Source organism: Anopheles coluzzii, chromosome 2, assembly GCF_943734685.1.
Source record: "Anopheles coluzzii chromosome 2, AcolN3, whole genome shotgun sequence".
In the NCBI taxonomy this organism is placed as follows: Eukaryota; Metazoa; Arthropoda; class Insecta; order Diptera; family Culicidae; genus Anopheles; species Anopheles coluzzii.
In genome coordinates, this window is record NC_064670.1 from 7,892,584 (window position 1) to 7,909,055 (window position 16,472).

The 16,472-nt window shown below is 47.9% G+C and overlaps 1 protein-coding gene across 1 annotated transcript; it reads right to left on the minus strand.

Moving 5' to 3' along the window:
• Nucleotides 1-7,499: 7,499 nt before the first annotated feature.
• LOC120951981 (actin, muscle-type A2-like) lies at nucleotides 7,500-9,033 on the minus strand. Its single transcript, XM_040371021.2, has 3 exons — nucleotides 8,988-9,033; nucleotides 7,907-8,885; nucleotides 7,500-7,816 (listed from the first exon to the last, which is right to left on the minus strand). Exons 2-3 carry the CDS (start codon nucleotides 8,829-8,831, stop codon nucleotides 7,611-7,613), a joined length of 1,131 nt encoding a protein of 376 aa, XP_040226955.1. The 5' UTR covers nucleotides 8,832-8,885; nucleotides 8,988-9,033; the 3' UTR covers nucleotides 7,500-7,610.
• Nucleotides 9,034-16,472: the final 7,439 nt, after the last annotated feature.

The following is a 16,472-nucleotide window of genomic DNA, read 5'->3' on the forward strand; positions in this document are numbered from 1 at the left end:
AGGTATTTTAACTCTGCTCGTAAACAGGCGCATAAAACATCCGGCAAAGGGAAGTGAACATCAAACAAGCGCTACTGTATTGTATTGTGTTGTGTTTGAATGTTGGTATCTTATTAATTAAACAGTAATAGTTAAGAAAAAAACGAACATCTACGAGGAGAAGCTAATCTACCAACAACATTAACGGGAACCAGAAATGGTAGGATTTTTCCAACATACTAAAGCTTTCTATTAACATACTAACAAGTGCCCTGCATGCTGCACCACACTCCGAGTGATTAGGTAAGCTGTATTGCTGCCACCGCTTACCTATACGCCAATTAGAGTCCACAATGGACGGTGTCGCGTGCCTTGTTGATGAATATGCAATCAGGCAATTAAGTAATAATTTGCGGTAAGTACGTCAAATTAATTGAACATTAATGCACCATTATGCTAAGTTCGCGCTCGTGTGATGATTAGTCAACACGCAATTTGTCAGAGGTCATTGTAAATGATTTTGTACACACGCGCACACACACACACACACACTTTGGACAAGGTGTTTACAGCTGTTGCAGTGATCAATCGGTCAACTTTTTGCAGACCGCATCGCAGAGCATCGAATGCATTATTGATTTTTTCAATAAACGTTACTAATGCATATAACGCTTGACAGGGCGTTTAGGGGTTGAACACTGAAAATGTGATGCATTTATCGCTATCTGCTGCTCCACGGTAGTTGACACAATGTTGACCGGCAGCATTGCATCGCAGTTCGTGAAACAATCCTCCCGTTCATCCTCGCCGTACCAATAAACGAAACGCATTGCGAAATCGAGTTTCGCTGACCAGTTCCAGTTCGCTTTGCCAAAATTCAATAGATTATGCAAAACTTGCCACACTTCCTGGCCATGCGGACGCAACGTCCGCTGTCGATACATTATAGAAGCGTAACGAGAGAGTGAGGGCTGAGGCAGCGAACGACGCTGCACGCGGCAGTTGTATTTTATTTGTGTGCGAATTAAAATATTAAATTTTCATCCAACGCGCTTGGATTAAATCACGCGCCAAGATGAGTTTTCCTACCGCCTGCTACACTAGTTTGGGCAAACAAAGCCAGCGAGAAAATCATGCCGGGAAACAAATTCCACCACGCGTTTTCCAGTGTGCGCGAACCATCGAACGAAGATGTTTGCTGATTGCGTTTTACGGGGAAAGTTTTTGGAGGGTGGGGGTGGTTCGCGTTATTGGCGATCTTCGCTCTTCTCTTTCACCTTCCTGTTCGTTGAACCGTTGGAAAGGCGTATCGAACGGCGTGAATGTTTGATGCAATTTTCCTGCGCAGCAGTTCACTGTTTATGATAGCAAGAAGCAACAAACGAATATTCGTAGAATAAGCTTATCGTGTTGTTTGACTTAGAATCGAAAATATGTGCAGAATGTTTTATGCATTGCGAACGAAATTGTGTTTTAGTTGAAGTGTTGCAAAGGTTTATTATGACGAAACGCATTCCGGCAAACCAATCAGTCTAGAATGAAGTCGCATAATAGTTTTTTTCAAATGTTCTCAGGCCTTTGAAGTTTTGGAAGCGCTTTCAGTTTATGTCGCAAAATTTTCCTTTCCGGAACGGCTCGGTGATCTGTAATCCTTGTTATATAGATATTTCAAATAGATTGCATATTACACATGTCATCATCTATTTAAATTAACGATAATTTGCAGTTAAAACTAATCCCGTTTCCTGCGGGTAAAGTGTCGGAATTTAAAAACCGGCTCAGCAAAACATACTCACTTTACAATAACATCATTCATTTTTCAGCCCTTTTATCGCACAGCCAGAGGTACCCACAGCCACAAACTTGCCCTACAAAGTCTTCCCTCGTCAAGTGTAAAACAAAACAACAAATTTGTTTACATCGTCAGTGCCAGCGCTAACGAGCGATCGCTGGTACTGCCGCGTTCCAAAACTTCTGCCACCAGCCAACTACTAATCTGTTATTTTTGTGTGCTGCTCGTGCTGCAGCGCTGGCCAGCATTATCGTTCCGTAGGCTTGTCCTCTGTCCACCTGCACACCCTCCCACAAGGATGATGATTATGTTTTAAGAATTTTTAAACAACTCTTTGCTACAACGAGGTTTTGTTAGGAGCTTCGTGTGCTAAACAAAAACGGAAACGCAAGTTTTGGTACTTGAGCGAGCAAAAAGAAAACAACTTACGAGCTCCTTCTTTCCTTCTTGTGGACTGCTACCCCCGGGGGGAGATGTGCCTACCCGGAGAAGCTCCTACTATCCATCCTGCGGCCAGCCGGGCGATTCTGGTCAACTGGCTTGCCGTTCGATCGCAAGAAAAACCCTTCTACGCGAGGCGACACACGCCCAGTGCACTGGTGCCGGGCACTAACAGCTGCTCATAAAGAATGTCTGTTTATTTTGCATTATGCAAAAGATTTTTCGCCATCCGTTCGCTGGCGCTGGCAAAGGGTGGCATGAAAATATTCTTTACGGCTAAAGCTCAAAGACGCTTGCCGGCGAAAAGCTTTCCCCTCTGGCAGCGCTGCTCGCTCGTACCGTTCGCCTTGTCGCCGCGCGCTTCATGCTCATCCAACTATCGTGCGCGCAACACTCGCGTCCAGCCGGGGAGAGTTTTGCAAGAAAATCTATTTTAGGGAGGGTTCCTTGTTCGAGCTTTTGTGCTGCGTCTTGTATGATTTTGGTTGCATTGGTTCCACACTCCACAACCTCCCCTCTTTTTGAAGCGTCGGGAGGAGAGAATGGGTATGGGGGTTGAGATGAATCCAACCAGCCCCCCACCACGCTAAGCCAAATGTCTGTCCCGAGATGAGCCGGGTCTAGCAGCGTGTCTTTAGCAAGCTCTCCCCTCGCCTTTTGCCACCACGGCGACACAGCCAATGTCAGTTCGCTATCTTGTCAGCGCGTAAGCCGGCAGCATGAAGTCCTTTCCAGAGCCCCGCGTGCTACTCCCGGCACTGCTGCTGACGGGCGAACGTGTTGCAGTGGCACGCAACACGCGGAAGAAGCGTAGCAGCAGCACCACCAAAACCGAGCGCTATGCCAACGCCACGATAATTGAGCTGCCTTTCAGCTTTGAATGTTTGCGAAATTGAGAAAAATGGTAAGCGTACTGTTCCATAAAGAGTGGGTTTATGCTGATGCTCTACAGCACCCCGTCTTCTATTCCGTCCGCCCGCGACACATTTCCATTTTTGCTCTTACCCGGAGCGCTAGCCGGAGACTAGCCGGAACACATCACCCAACACGCTCCAAGGAGTGGTTATCCCGGGAAGTGAACACAGAAACAAAAGCAAGAAGAAAAAAAACTAACGTACAGCGAAACAAAATGGGTCGGTTTTTCCTTCCCTACCCAAGCTCATTTGCAAACTGTCACAGGCGTCGCTCCTAATGAGCAGATTATGTTTTCCGGTTGTTTTATTTAAGCAATTTAACATTAGTTTCAATCTGAATTAAAACACAACCCCGTAGCATAAATAAGGTCAGCGGGCAATGCGTTGCCACCTCGCTGGGTGCTGGGTGTGTGTGTGTGTGTCGAGGTACCAGACTGACTGGCAGTTGAAGTGCAAGGACACTCACAATGGCGAACTGATGCACCGAGCCAGACATTATTGCAACCCATGCAGAAAATGCATTTGTCAGCTGTGGCCAACGATGACTGCCCAAGCCGGCGATCCCTACCCCTAATGACTCACAGGCACAGGATGTAGCACACGCCGGAGCAGTGAGCTGCTGATGAATTGCGTACGGAAATTGTGCTGCAGAAGAGCGCAGCACCATACTTAATTTATGAATCATTTTACTACATTATGTATTGTTTTTTTCCACCAAGGGAGCGGGCAAGAGGATTTAGTAAATAAAACTCAAGACACCATTAAATAAATTAGGAAACGAAAACGAGTTCCCGTGCCGTGGAGAAGCAATGCAAACAATTCTTGACTGAGTGCTTCTCCTACTCGGAGGCTTGCGTTAACTTCACCGCTCAAACAGTCCGAACCGGGCCCGACTCGAATCAAAAGTCTAATTATGATAAATTACATTAAGCAACACGTAGCGGACGCGCTGGGTTCGGGGCCCAGCGCTGATGATTTATGGTTGCCGGTAGCAAAATGGTTCAGTTTTCGGCGCTTGATGAATGTTTTACCGCCCCGTCCTCCGATTTGAACTTTCCAGCTGTCCTTGGCGTCGGTTTCGTGTTTTTTTCTCCAATCTTGCCAGAGTCTTGCCAAACCGGATAACGCTACAAATAAACAAGCAAACAGCAGCAAAAAATCAATATCGCAAATTGTGCAGTACAATTGCTCCTCAGTGGACCCTCGCTACCGCTGCTGCTGTTTTCCCATGGTTAAATAGGTTAGCGACTTGGTGAGGTAAAAATAGACCATCCTGACAAAGAAAGAACGTGTTAAAAAAACACACACACACACACACAGGAGAAAATTGTTAAAGTTTAATTCAACAGTCTCGCGTACACCTTTCGAAATTGCCCTCCTTTACCATCCCCCGATCCACCCCCTCGATGGTCCCGAGGCGTAAATCTTAAGTGCTTTCGGTTGGAAAATGAATGCAAAAGCGAACCCGAGCGAAAAGCACTCCGCGATAGCTCCAAAGGGCTGCGATTCCTGCCAGCATCTCTGTTCTTTTCATGCTGTTTTCTTCACTCTGTCTCTTTCTCCCTTTCTCTCCCTCTCTCTCCCTCTGCTCTTCAGCTTCTTTGGGGGTGTTGGAGAAATACTGCTGCTCGGAGGTTTGCATAATTCAAGCACAGGTTCATTGATTAAGCAATCGTCTAGCTAAAGTGACGGCTGATCGGTGCCAGTCGGTGGTACGGTACGGTGGTGTGCAATTTCTCCCGGCTCCATCGAAAAAGGTTATCTTTTATTTTAGTTCGCACGCGCATCCCCAAGTAAATGATGAAGGACATTCCCATTTCCGTTGCGGTGGCAGCCGGCCACGGTCTTCTTGCAATCCGTGCTCCCGATTGTGGGCACATCGTGGCACAGTAAACATGTCCTGGTGGAAATGGGAAATATTATAATAAAAAATGCATTCGCTGATTGGAGTTGGGAACTGCGGCGAGGACTCGGTTGGTTTTTAGTATGTCTGCGGGCGCCCATTCATTATTTGATTTGTTTTCATTGCATTGTGCTAAGTGGTTCGGGGGCTTTTGTGCAACAACACGGCACGGGGCACTAGTTCAAAGGTCTTTGTACTACTCGTGTTTTTTTAGTAATATTAATGTTTTAAATATTTCTTTTACTTCATAAAGATCCTTCGTGACGTTTGCTATAAATAAACAACGGGAAAAAAACAACTCTCTGAAGACACGTAATAAAGTCAAGCTTCAAGAGCATACAAAAGCTATAACACGAAGAAAACAACACTTTTCTATTATCTAGCACTCCAACAACGGACTGCACGCACCTCGTACGAACGGATCATCGTTTTCTGGGACCAAACAGTGTAATCCCCCAGTATCCCCCGGTTTTTGGCTCGAATTTCGTGCACAATAACCGCTAGCACCACACTGCCCTTAGTATCATTATAATCGTCTATTCACTATTATGGCACACGTTTCTTAACAGCGTACGAGAGTGCCAAACGCTCGAGTGCTGCCCGCCGCAGAGAACAGTAAAGCTAAATGGAGTCACTTTTTCTTATTACCGGCGGGACTTGGCGCCACGGCGAAAAAGGATTACCGTTGTTGATCAAGCGCTGAAGCGCCGTTTGCAGAACGCTCCCATGAGCTTGGCAGATAAGGGGGCACCGTTTATAGTGAAGCACCGAGGCATCCCTTTGTATATTACCAACCTCCAAAAAAACACACAAAAACTAAAACGAAAGCTAAAAGAGTTTATGAAAAAGGTCATGAGAAAGTCGTTAAAAATGAAAATTATTTTACTTCTGACAATCATCATCCCCGCTTGGCGTCCCAGACTGGCACGGATGATGGGTACACAAACGTAAATCAGAACTGACAAACCGATATTGGGTTTGAAGTTGTTCCATCGCGATCAATGGCAAAGTTTTTCGGTGCATCTCTCTGACACACACGCACACACTCACACAGACAAATGCTGAACCGAGAGCATCAGAAATCGAAACGATTGCTCGCTCTGAAGAAACGATTGTCCAACCGATTCGATTACTTTCAAATCTGCCACCTCCGATTGTTGTCAGGAGGACGTCGCCGAGACGAACAAGGAGAATTTTGATAGCATTTTGAGCAGGTTAACTTGCAGTTTGAATAGTTTGTGTGCTCGGCAAGCAAACTTGTCCCTGGTTCAAAGGTCTATGTTCGCCCCTTCGCCACAGTCAGCGGTTTTGATTTGTTTGATTAAAATGTTTGAACGGTGGCGTTTTATCTTTTCTGGCTTTTCTGGCGGGACAGTTTTGGATTTCAAAAAAACTGCTTCAATTCGTCGGACTTTCAGCAAGCATCAGAATGTCCGAATCACACAAGCTAGCCCGAGACAAGTGCATCGGTAAAGTGCAGCCCCGTGAAACATTGCACTGTGGTGCCCCGCTCATCAGTGCGTACGCGCACCCCGTTCTATAAATGTAATGTGGCAGATTATTTTTTCACTCTCTCGAAGGCCCCGAACCTGGTAATGGTAAAGAGGCGAACGTAAACATTCCACAGCTCCCTGTGATGAAATGCCACATCGTGCACACCGCAGCTGTATCTGTATTGTTTTGTTTGGCAGCTAAGGCGAGAAGAGAACGGGGAAGCAAACGGGCTGTACACTTCCATTCCCGAAGGCACACGGCTCCCGACAGCCCGATGTCTTGGCTGAGAGCAACAAGGAAAACAAATGCAATGCAAAGTGCGCAATGGCACACGACACAGACGCACACGGTGGCGGAAAAGTCATCTACATGAAATTAGCATTATTCGGTGCAAAACGAGATCTATCGGCGGCATCCACACCCGAACTTGTGGTGTGGTTCGGCAACTGTGCCGTCGCGCTAGCCTCGTCTCGTCGCCGTGAGGTATTGTTTCGCGTAGAACCAGTCGCCCAGCCACCCGATAGAAGAGCCAATTTTCATTGACGAGTAGCGCAAAAATAACACTATGAAGTACAGCGACTACCAAGCTGAGAGACTCGATTGCATATGGATGAAAGTACTGGAAACAATTGTTCGTCACTTCGTCACTGCCAGCGGCTGCTGTTCAACGAACGGGGTGTACACTTGCTTCTAAGCTGAACTCGGCGGTGGTGATATAATTTACATACCTTCACTCTCCCAATGCGTTCCATCCACCGAGTCCGGGTTCCAATTGAATTCTTCCTTTTCCCCCTTCCCCCCCCCCCCCCCCGCAAGAACAGTATGATGTAATCAAAAAAGATATATTTACTTCGCTAGCTACTCCCGAGATGTTACAATTTCAAGCTTTAAAAAAATATAATGATGTAATGTAAAAAGAAACAGAGACGCCACACCGCACACGAGCATCGTTTCGCGCGAGCAGAAAATAAATTGAACGGCGGGGAGGTTTTTGGTTTTTTCTTGGTGAGTTGTTGTTTGGTTGGTTGGTTTGGGTGGGGTGGGGGGTTTGGGCTTGGGCTTTGGTGAACCCAGATGTTTTGTTTGCTTAGAAGCACTTGCGGTGGACAATTCCTGGGCCGCCCTCGTCGTACTCGTGCTTCGAGATCCACATCGTCTGGAAGGTGGACAGCGAGGCAAGGATGGAGCCACCGATCCACACGGAGTACTTACGCTCCGGCGGGGCAATGATCTTGATCTTGATGGTCGACGGTGCGAGCGAGGTAATTTCCTTCTGCATACGATCGGCAATACCTAGAGCGGGTACATACAGAGAGGGGGAATGGTTAGCGAGGGACAGAGCTCGACACGCACCAAGAGGCTAAAGTGCTAGAGGACACCTACCCGGGTACATGGTGGTACCGCCCGACAGGACACTGTTGGCGTACAGATCCTTACGGATGTCGACGTCGCACCGCATGATCGAGTTGTACACCGTCTCGTGGATGCCGGTCGACTCCATGCCGAGGAAGGACGGCTGGAACAGGGCCTCCGGGGCGCGGAAGCGCTCATTCCCAATGGTGATGACCTGTCCGTCCGGCAGCTCGTACGACTTCTCCGACGAGGACGAGGCGGCGGCCGCCTGCATTTCCTGCTCGAAGTCGAGCGCAACGTAGCACAGCTTCTCCTTGATGTCGCGCACAATCTCCCGCTCGGCCGTGGTCGTGAACGAGTAGCCACGCTCGGTCAGGATCTTCATCAGGTAGTCGGTCAGATCGCGACCGGCCAGATCCATGCGCAGGATCGCGTGGGGCAGCGCGTATCCCTCGTAGATCGGCACGGTATGTGAGACACCATCGCCCGAGTCGAGCACCACACCGGTGGTACGGCCGGACGCGTACAGCGACAGCACGGCCTGGATCGCCACGTACACGGCCGGTGCGGCGAACGTCTCGAACATGATCTGTGTCATCTTCTCGCGGTTCGATTTCGGGTTGAGCGGGGCCTCCGTCAGCAGGACCGGATGCTCCTCGGGCGCCACGCGCAGCTCGTTGTAGAACGTGTGGTGCCAGATCTTCTCCATGTCGTCCCAGTTCGTGATGATGCCGTGCTCGATCGGATACTTGAGCGTCAGTATACCGCGCTTGGACTGTGCCTCGTCGCCCACGTACGCATCCTTGTTGCCCATGCCGACCATCACACCCTGGTGGCGCGGACGGCCAACGATGGACGGGAAGACGGCGCGCGGCGCATCATCACCGGCGAAGCCCGCCTTGCACATTCCGGATCCATTGTCCACGACCAGTGCTCCCGCATCATCGTCACACATCTTGAGGCTTGCTGTTGAGTGCTGGTGCTGCTACACAAAAACGGCCAAGGCTGGCTGGGCCAACGAAAACAAAAAAAAAAAAAAGATGTAAGCTTTCTGCACTGCGTATTTGCACTGAACCAACAACCGAAGAATAATCCGCGCAAACCAACTCACCTCAACTGAAACTGATACTGCACGCGATATAAACCGACAGCTACAAGGCGGTGACTGAGGGCCAAAACTGACGCGTGCCAACTTATATACTGCGGTAGTAAAGATCGAACGCCATATCACCATTAAAGGATCGCACCCGATCGGGCGGAGCCAAGAGACCCGAACCTCGGTGTTTGGGTGGGTGGCGCGGAGAGCCATCGGAAGAAGGCCGCCGGGGAGAGCCCTGGGATGCGTTTGTCTCTTGCGAAAATCGCACCGCATCCACACTCGCATCCGCCGCACATACTCAGCGCCCCAAAAATAGCTCCAAAATAGCAGAAGCGGTGCGCGATCGATTGCGGCGTCTGCCGCCGCTGGGTGCGTTCGGATGCGGATGATAGTGCAGATAAGAGCGGGGTTGGAAGCAGGACGGGGTGGTAAGGCGCATACATCGCAGCACGGGGTGGCAACATGCCGAGGAAACAGATTAATAAAAAACGTCACGAAAATAGCATTATAATAGTGTGCAGCGAGAAAGAGTGTATCGATCAATCGAATCGATGTGTTTGTAGCAGCAGCATTATCGACTGCCAGTGCATTCAAGGCACAGGTTTTCCAACACTAGCACAGCTTTGTGTGTGTGTGTGTGTGTGTGTGAGAAGGTTTGCACTAGGAAAAACACAATCGATCTATCATCGAAGGGAACCCCGATATGGCTCGAATCGATTGTCTGATCGATCGGCGTGCCAAGCGCCGCCAAATCGGTCAGCTGTTCCGCTCTTTGAATGCCTTTTATGGTGCGAACTCGAACGGTGAGCGATCGAAAGGCATCACTATTTCACTTACACAACTACGCCAGCTAGCAAAGGAACTATTCTGCGCAGACCCGGCTGGCCAAATTGGCGTGTTTGCAATTTGCTACACAACTTGCTGCTAACAACATCGCTCGTTGAGCCGCCATGAATAAGCGTCGTTGTTGCGATTGAGTATACTCTAGTTAGGTTGTTATTAATTTGGATGAAAGCAGTGAGCTATCTTGTTCTGGCAGTGAGTGTGTTCCGTTCCAGCCAAATACACAACGCCTTTCTCCGGAGCGGCAGTGAATATAATAGAATTCAATTTCACCAGTGTAACCGAAACCGCTCAATATCCGAATACTTTATAATCATTCGTAACGAGACGCTGTTGAATATTTGGCTCGGCCGGGGAGGGAGGGGATCTGAGGCTCCCCCTTTGTGGCACAGCGCAGCACGGAATAAAAAAAAAGGATGCACCAAAAAGTTGAAGCTATGTTGTCATACATATTCAAATTCCTTTCCGCCCGGTGGTCGTGCGCGACCCGTGTCCCCAGCCGCTTCGGGCTGTGGGCTACCGGGAATGCGCATTAAAGCGTGGCGGCAAGTGTTGTACCCGCGTGTGTGCGTTTGAATATATATATATATATATATATATATATATATATATATATGTGTGTGTGTGTGTTTATACGTGCTACCAGCTACCCCACCAAACTAATAAGCACTGGCGGTAGAATGGAACCCTTTCCCCGAAGGGTTTTTGCTTTGATGGAATCTTATGAATCACTCAGCATTCCGAAATAACATGTCAACCCTTTTCATCCAACCGTTTGCTGGAGCGGCGGACAGGCGGACCCCCGCGGTAGCGCTTGGGAAGCAGGGGAAGCAATCGCAGACCAACCAGACACACTAGCAGCGCCTTTGAATGGGAAGCGTGTTGATGGTTGCCCGGGGTATTCCTTTCCCTTCATTTTGTTCGGTTTTTGTTTTCGTTTCTTTCTATTTCCAAAGATCCAAAACGGACGCTAAGCTACCCGAGCTCTCGTTTCGTGGTGGTTCTTCGCGCTTAAAGCCCTTTTTAATATGGCTTCGACTTTTAATTTGCATTCATTTGGTGGGTTTGTGTAGCACAGTTTTGTTGCAAAGTTTGCTCGAGTAAATGGCTGAAAGTGATGATGGGAAAAGGGATTTTATTTTTAATTAATCGCTCAATGGCTGGATCGCTCGGTGGTTGTGGCGATGCAGGCAAATATTCGAACTACAGTAAATTAACATTTCGCTGTAGAACATCATTTCATACATCCTTCATCCTTTCATGTCGATTCAGTATCGATCTTATCAATTCAATGCAGTTACTGATAAAACTGATGGCTGATAGCGTTATCCAAAATAGCAAAAGTATATCAAGTTTCATTGAAAATGCGATGAGCATTAGACTGCGAACAGCGATGAGAACAATGAGGCGAGTTTGCTGCTACTATCTAGTTGTCGATTTGTTCCAGCAGCACGCTTCAGCTGCAAGGTTAAGGTTATGGTCAACATGTTTGTGAAGTTGGGGGATATTCGAGTAAAATCTGTAAACCCACAGCTGGCAAGGTGTCAGCTTGCAAATACAATCGCTAACGGGGAGGGGGACAGTGTGCCAATGTTCGCACTACTTTTAACACGTAAAGAGAATTTCACGAACGCCGGGCGAGCTTTCAGCATGAAACTAATTAAGAGCCCCCTGGCTGGCGAGCAAATCCAAACCCCTGCCAGGCACGGGTACGTCCGACGGGAGACAACCGTCCGACAGGGTCCCGCTTTTGTACCCGGCTATAAACGATACTGTAATAATAATGAAATTCACAGTTCATTTATCACCCTGCCAACAATATCTACATCATGCATGATGACCATTTTTGAATGCGCTTTAAAGAGCTGTACACAAGTGTGTTTGTGCTGCCTGCCTGCCTGCCAGCTCGTGGCACATAATTTATCGTCTTCACTCTCACCCGTCCCTTTTTGCGGCTTTCCGGCGACGGACGAAATTCGGTGTGCCATTGCGTCGTGCAACACGGGGACAGTTCTGACCGGCCTGCGCTTGCCATTCCAGCGGTCCCCCTCCACTCACCCTCGTTTCCTGCAACTGCCGTGCGCTCGCCCTGCGTTTGCGTTAACTCGCTCTCCGCCGTTCGTTCGCTTTAATTAAAATGATAATTTTATTTTGTCGGTCAACCGTTGCATGATTCATGCTGCGTATCCTTGCGTCCTACCCCACGATAACATCCCCACCGCCACCGCCACCGCCGCCATTAGTTAGATCGTTCCTGCCCGACAAGGTCAGAGACCGTCGGGCACTGGGCTGGAAAGCTTTCTTCTCTCCCACAACAAAAAAAAACCAAACAAACAATCCAGCCCAGTTCCGGTCCGGTTGGTCGTAGCTGCCGTGCTGTCAAAATCACCGAATCAAACAACAAGTCCGTGCCCTCAACCGGGCCCGGGCGGCTGTAAGTGAGCCGCACTCACACACACACACACACAAAAAGGTGGCGAAAAATGGTCCTCAACCGACTCTCACTTAGCCTGCCGACACCTACCGCAACCAAAACGATCGTCACATCGTGTGATTGTGTGTGTATGTGTGTGAACGTGGCAAGGACGACGGGGAGGCGCGGACGTAACAAACAACAAAAAAAAAGGATACTCACGGAAAATACAATATCTGGCCACTCTCGGGACCAGGCCGATGGGCAAAAGGTAGATGTGCCATTTCTTTGGCACGTAGTGCTGTTTGTTTTCGCTTCAACACCCCTTCTTTCCGCTCGCTGCAGGCTCAAGGTATGGTGGGTACGGGCGGACAGGGGGTCGTGAGCGGGCACGCAGGTATTTACCGTGGCCTGTCAGTCAAGCCGTTAATTAAAAACATATTTCTATGCCAGCTTGTTTTAGCAATGCTCATTTGGGAAGCGAGCGTATTACCCCGCACGAAAGACACACCGCGTTGGTTGTTTGTGTTGCTTTCCTTTTCCTGTTTTGGGCTAAAACGGACTGACGTAGGCTACTTTACCGTTATTTGTATGAAGTGTTGGGGTGTACCTTTTTTGCCAGTGTCCCGGTTACTTTCTTACTACCTTTCAAACCACTGGGAGATTTTTTTTTTTTTTTTTGGGACGGTCCCCCTTCGTTTCACGGGCCCAAATTATCGCCCAACCTACGCAAGGGTTAAAGCGAACTTTTCACCTGTCATCCTGAAGCGAGCGGCTTCGGAAACAGCGGTGAAGCAAGCAAGGTGAGCAAGTCCTTCCAAGCTCTCTCTGCTACCCAAGAAGAGAAAACCGCACACAATCACATCGCCCCTTACGCGCACAAACGAGATCCTTTAACGCGCTCGGTTACAGTTGTATGTGTTTGCAGAATGAAGAATGGATGGCAGTGAATACTTTATTCTGCACAAAATTTATTGTACTCGTACTCCATACCCAAGTGTTCCAGGCGGATGATGGATGGTTGCGGGAGGCACCGATTGGCTCCCCGCCGTTGCCGGGCGGGAGTAACGGAATGGAATTTAACAACAGCATAATTTGAACTGATAGAATGTGCATATTTCAGCAGCATCGCTCTACGGGAGCCGACTCTACGGGCACGTGCCACGCACGAAGTAAATATTATTTGATTTTGTTATTTATGGCTCCTGCCGGTGGATTCTGATGGATTCACGGTCTAGGCGATGCCGGGGCGAACCGTGGTATAGGAAGGTGTAAATCAGTGCCCATTCCGTACCACCGTAGGCTTTTTATTTATGCATTTTATCTTCTTTTCATCCCCCGAGCAAGAGTGCTGATATGGGTGGGAGTGTGTGTGTTGAAAAATGTCTTCATTTAACTCGAGCAATGCATGGTAAAGTAGCCGTTTTATTAGTGGTTTATTTATGTGCTGTTTTGAGTGGAATCCTACGATATGTAACACTTTGCGGTTAAGTAACCCACCACTGCTGCGCCGAAGACGTAAATGCTGTGCTGTGTGAGAACTATTCAAGCACAAGGTAAAAGGTAAAAGTGAGACTTAACACATGAAAGTTTAGAAAAAAGGTACAATCCCTCCAATTGTTTGTATTCTGAAAAACTTAAACTACTTGAAATAAAAATTATAAAACAACTGTAAAAATAATAAATATCAATTATTCAACAAAAAGATTTTTGTGTATTTTCATCAATTTGTTTAATTAAGCTATACTACAGCTACAATTCATCGAAATGATTTAAAAGTTTTAACTCAAATTAAACCAATTCGACAGAAATGTATTGACCATTTTGGTTATTTCACGCATGCTGATTATTTCAACCCCTATCCCAACCACACATCGCGTACTTTACAAGATGATCAAAGACACTTTCTGCTACACAATACGGTGAACTAGAAATTGCCATTCTTGTTACCCGAACCATTTATTTCCATTCTCCGAAAGCCACCATTCGGCACCACGATTTGCGCTGACAATGATAATGATGACATGTCTTCCGCATCGTTGCTCCACCGCCCTTCCGACATTTACCAACCTCGGCGTGCTGCGTGTGGAATTTAGGAAGCGCTACCAACCACACATTAGCGAGTCGAGAGGAAGGAGATTTGTTGCCGAACGAACGGAAGCAACACACGCACCCATCTCAACACTCAAATGCCCCGTGGCCGATAGATACCGGCGCGCAAATAAATCACATTATGCAGCGTTAGATCAACCGGAGTACCGGATCAGGGCGGCAGTAGCAAGCTGATCGGGGGGGGTAATGGTTTGCGATGCAGCGCGAAATATGAGGTGCATTATTTGACTAAATACGGCAACAGCCTGGCAGCAATGGTGGCACGATAGCTTCCACCGATCTGTGGGGTTCACCTCTTTTTTGTTTTTGTCTCCACCCTCACGCACATTTTGTACACCTCGGCATAATTAGATATCGCGCGATGGTGGTTTCGGGGCTGCAAAAGGTGCTGCCGCGTTTAAAATGCGCTCTTTGTTGCCAGGGCGCCTGGGCCACTCCGTCCCTTTAGCGTGCCGGATTGAGTGTGTCAATATGCGTGACGCTACGAGTAATGAAATTATTATCGCTTAGCCACAACTATTTTCCTATAATTAGCTCTAGCGACGGTGCGTAGCAGGCTGGCGGTTTTTTTGGGTGGGGAAGGTTTTGGGCGGAGGGCAGTGGTTCGGTGACCAACATGCACCGATCGCCGCAACAATGACAGCACGCGATACCGCAAAACCGCTTCGCTCCGAACCGGCGAGAGGCGAGTGGACGACGGTTGCTCAATTTATTATCGTCAACTAATGGCAAAAGCAAATGGTTGCAGCGTAGCTATAACAGCATTATGAATAAGCTAAGAGCATCCATCAGATGCTGCATTATTTCAACAGAAAAAGCTACCATTGTCTTGTACTCAATTCAATATCAAGTCTATGGATTTATGGTTTTATGCCATTCCCTTTTTTTAATGCTCCAGACGGCACAATGTACACTCTAAACAATTTCATTTCGTCAAACTGCTGGCCTCAGATCCCGTGCACGTTGCAACGCTGGCTTACCTTTTTCAATACCTTTTTAATCGAGTTTTTTTGCACCCTCTGTCTCTCTAGATCACTAGAGGCTTTTGGCGCTTCAGGTTGGTCGCCGTCGAAGTCGGAGTGGCGGTGCATCGTTTCGCAGCCGCACACACTGTGTGCTAATTTTAGCAGAGTCGCGTGTCAATTGCATTCGTGTTTTGCGTTAGACGTCCGCACCGCTACTGCCCACCGTTCCCGTGCGCGCCTGACAGTGCTTGACGATCTCGTTCGAAAGCGATCGATCGTACGGAGTCAAGCGCCGCCACACGACCGGCGCGTGCTGATCGATGCCAGAACAATCAGACACATTTGCTTCGTGCGAAACCGGTGGATGCATTCTCGTGTGGTTCGTGAGTGTGTGTTTGTGTGAGTCTACGTGTCTACGTGCGTGTGAAGGGAACGTGTGCAACAACCAATGCTGCACACCAACGTGTGCAATGCTATGCTGACCCTTTCGAAGGCGATGGCAGGCGCGCAGACAAATCGCACCCTAACGATTAATCTTTGATCGGGCGTCTTGGGAAACTGTGCTGGCAGGAGCAAGTTAGTTAGTTTGATTTGAATGTTAGAGCCTACTTATTGGGACAGGTCTTTTCAAAGGATAACCAAAAAATCTATTGAATATGTGAAAAAAAACAACAACAAAAACTTGGATTTGTCACAAATTCTATCCCATCTTACGTTCTATGGGAGAAATGCGAAGATTCGTTGTGATGTTAATACTTACAGTCGGCTCCAAAGGTCCAGGATGTGATCAAATTAGATACGAATTCTTTCAAATATTTCAATTCTACGTCAAATATATCCCAGGTTATGATTCTTTAGCTTACCAACACACAATTTAAGGTTTCCTTTTGATTCTCATCATCCAATCGTTCTGCCCTTGCGTTCAACATCTCAACTAAAGCCTTTATAAACCTCAAGAAATGAGACGAGCACTCAATCATTCTCACCTAGAGTCAGGAACTTCAACCAGCCTAGAGAGTACCTTCAAAGACATTCATTATTAACCGCCTAATACTTATCAATGTGTGCGCTTCACGTCCGGATACTATTTGCCAAACACTCTACATTGTTGCCGTTGAATCTCCAATCAAATTGCTCACTTCCGATCGAACGCGGCCTGCACGT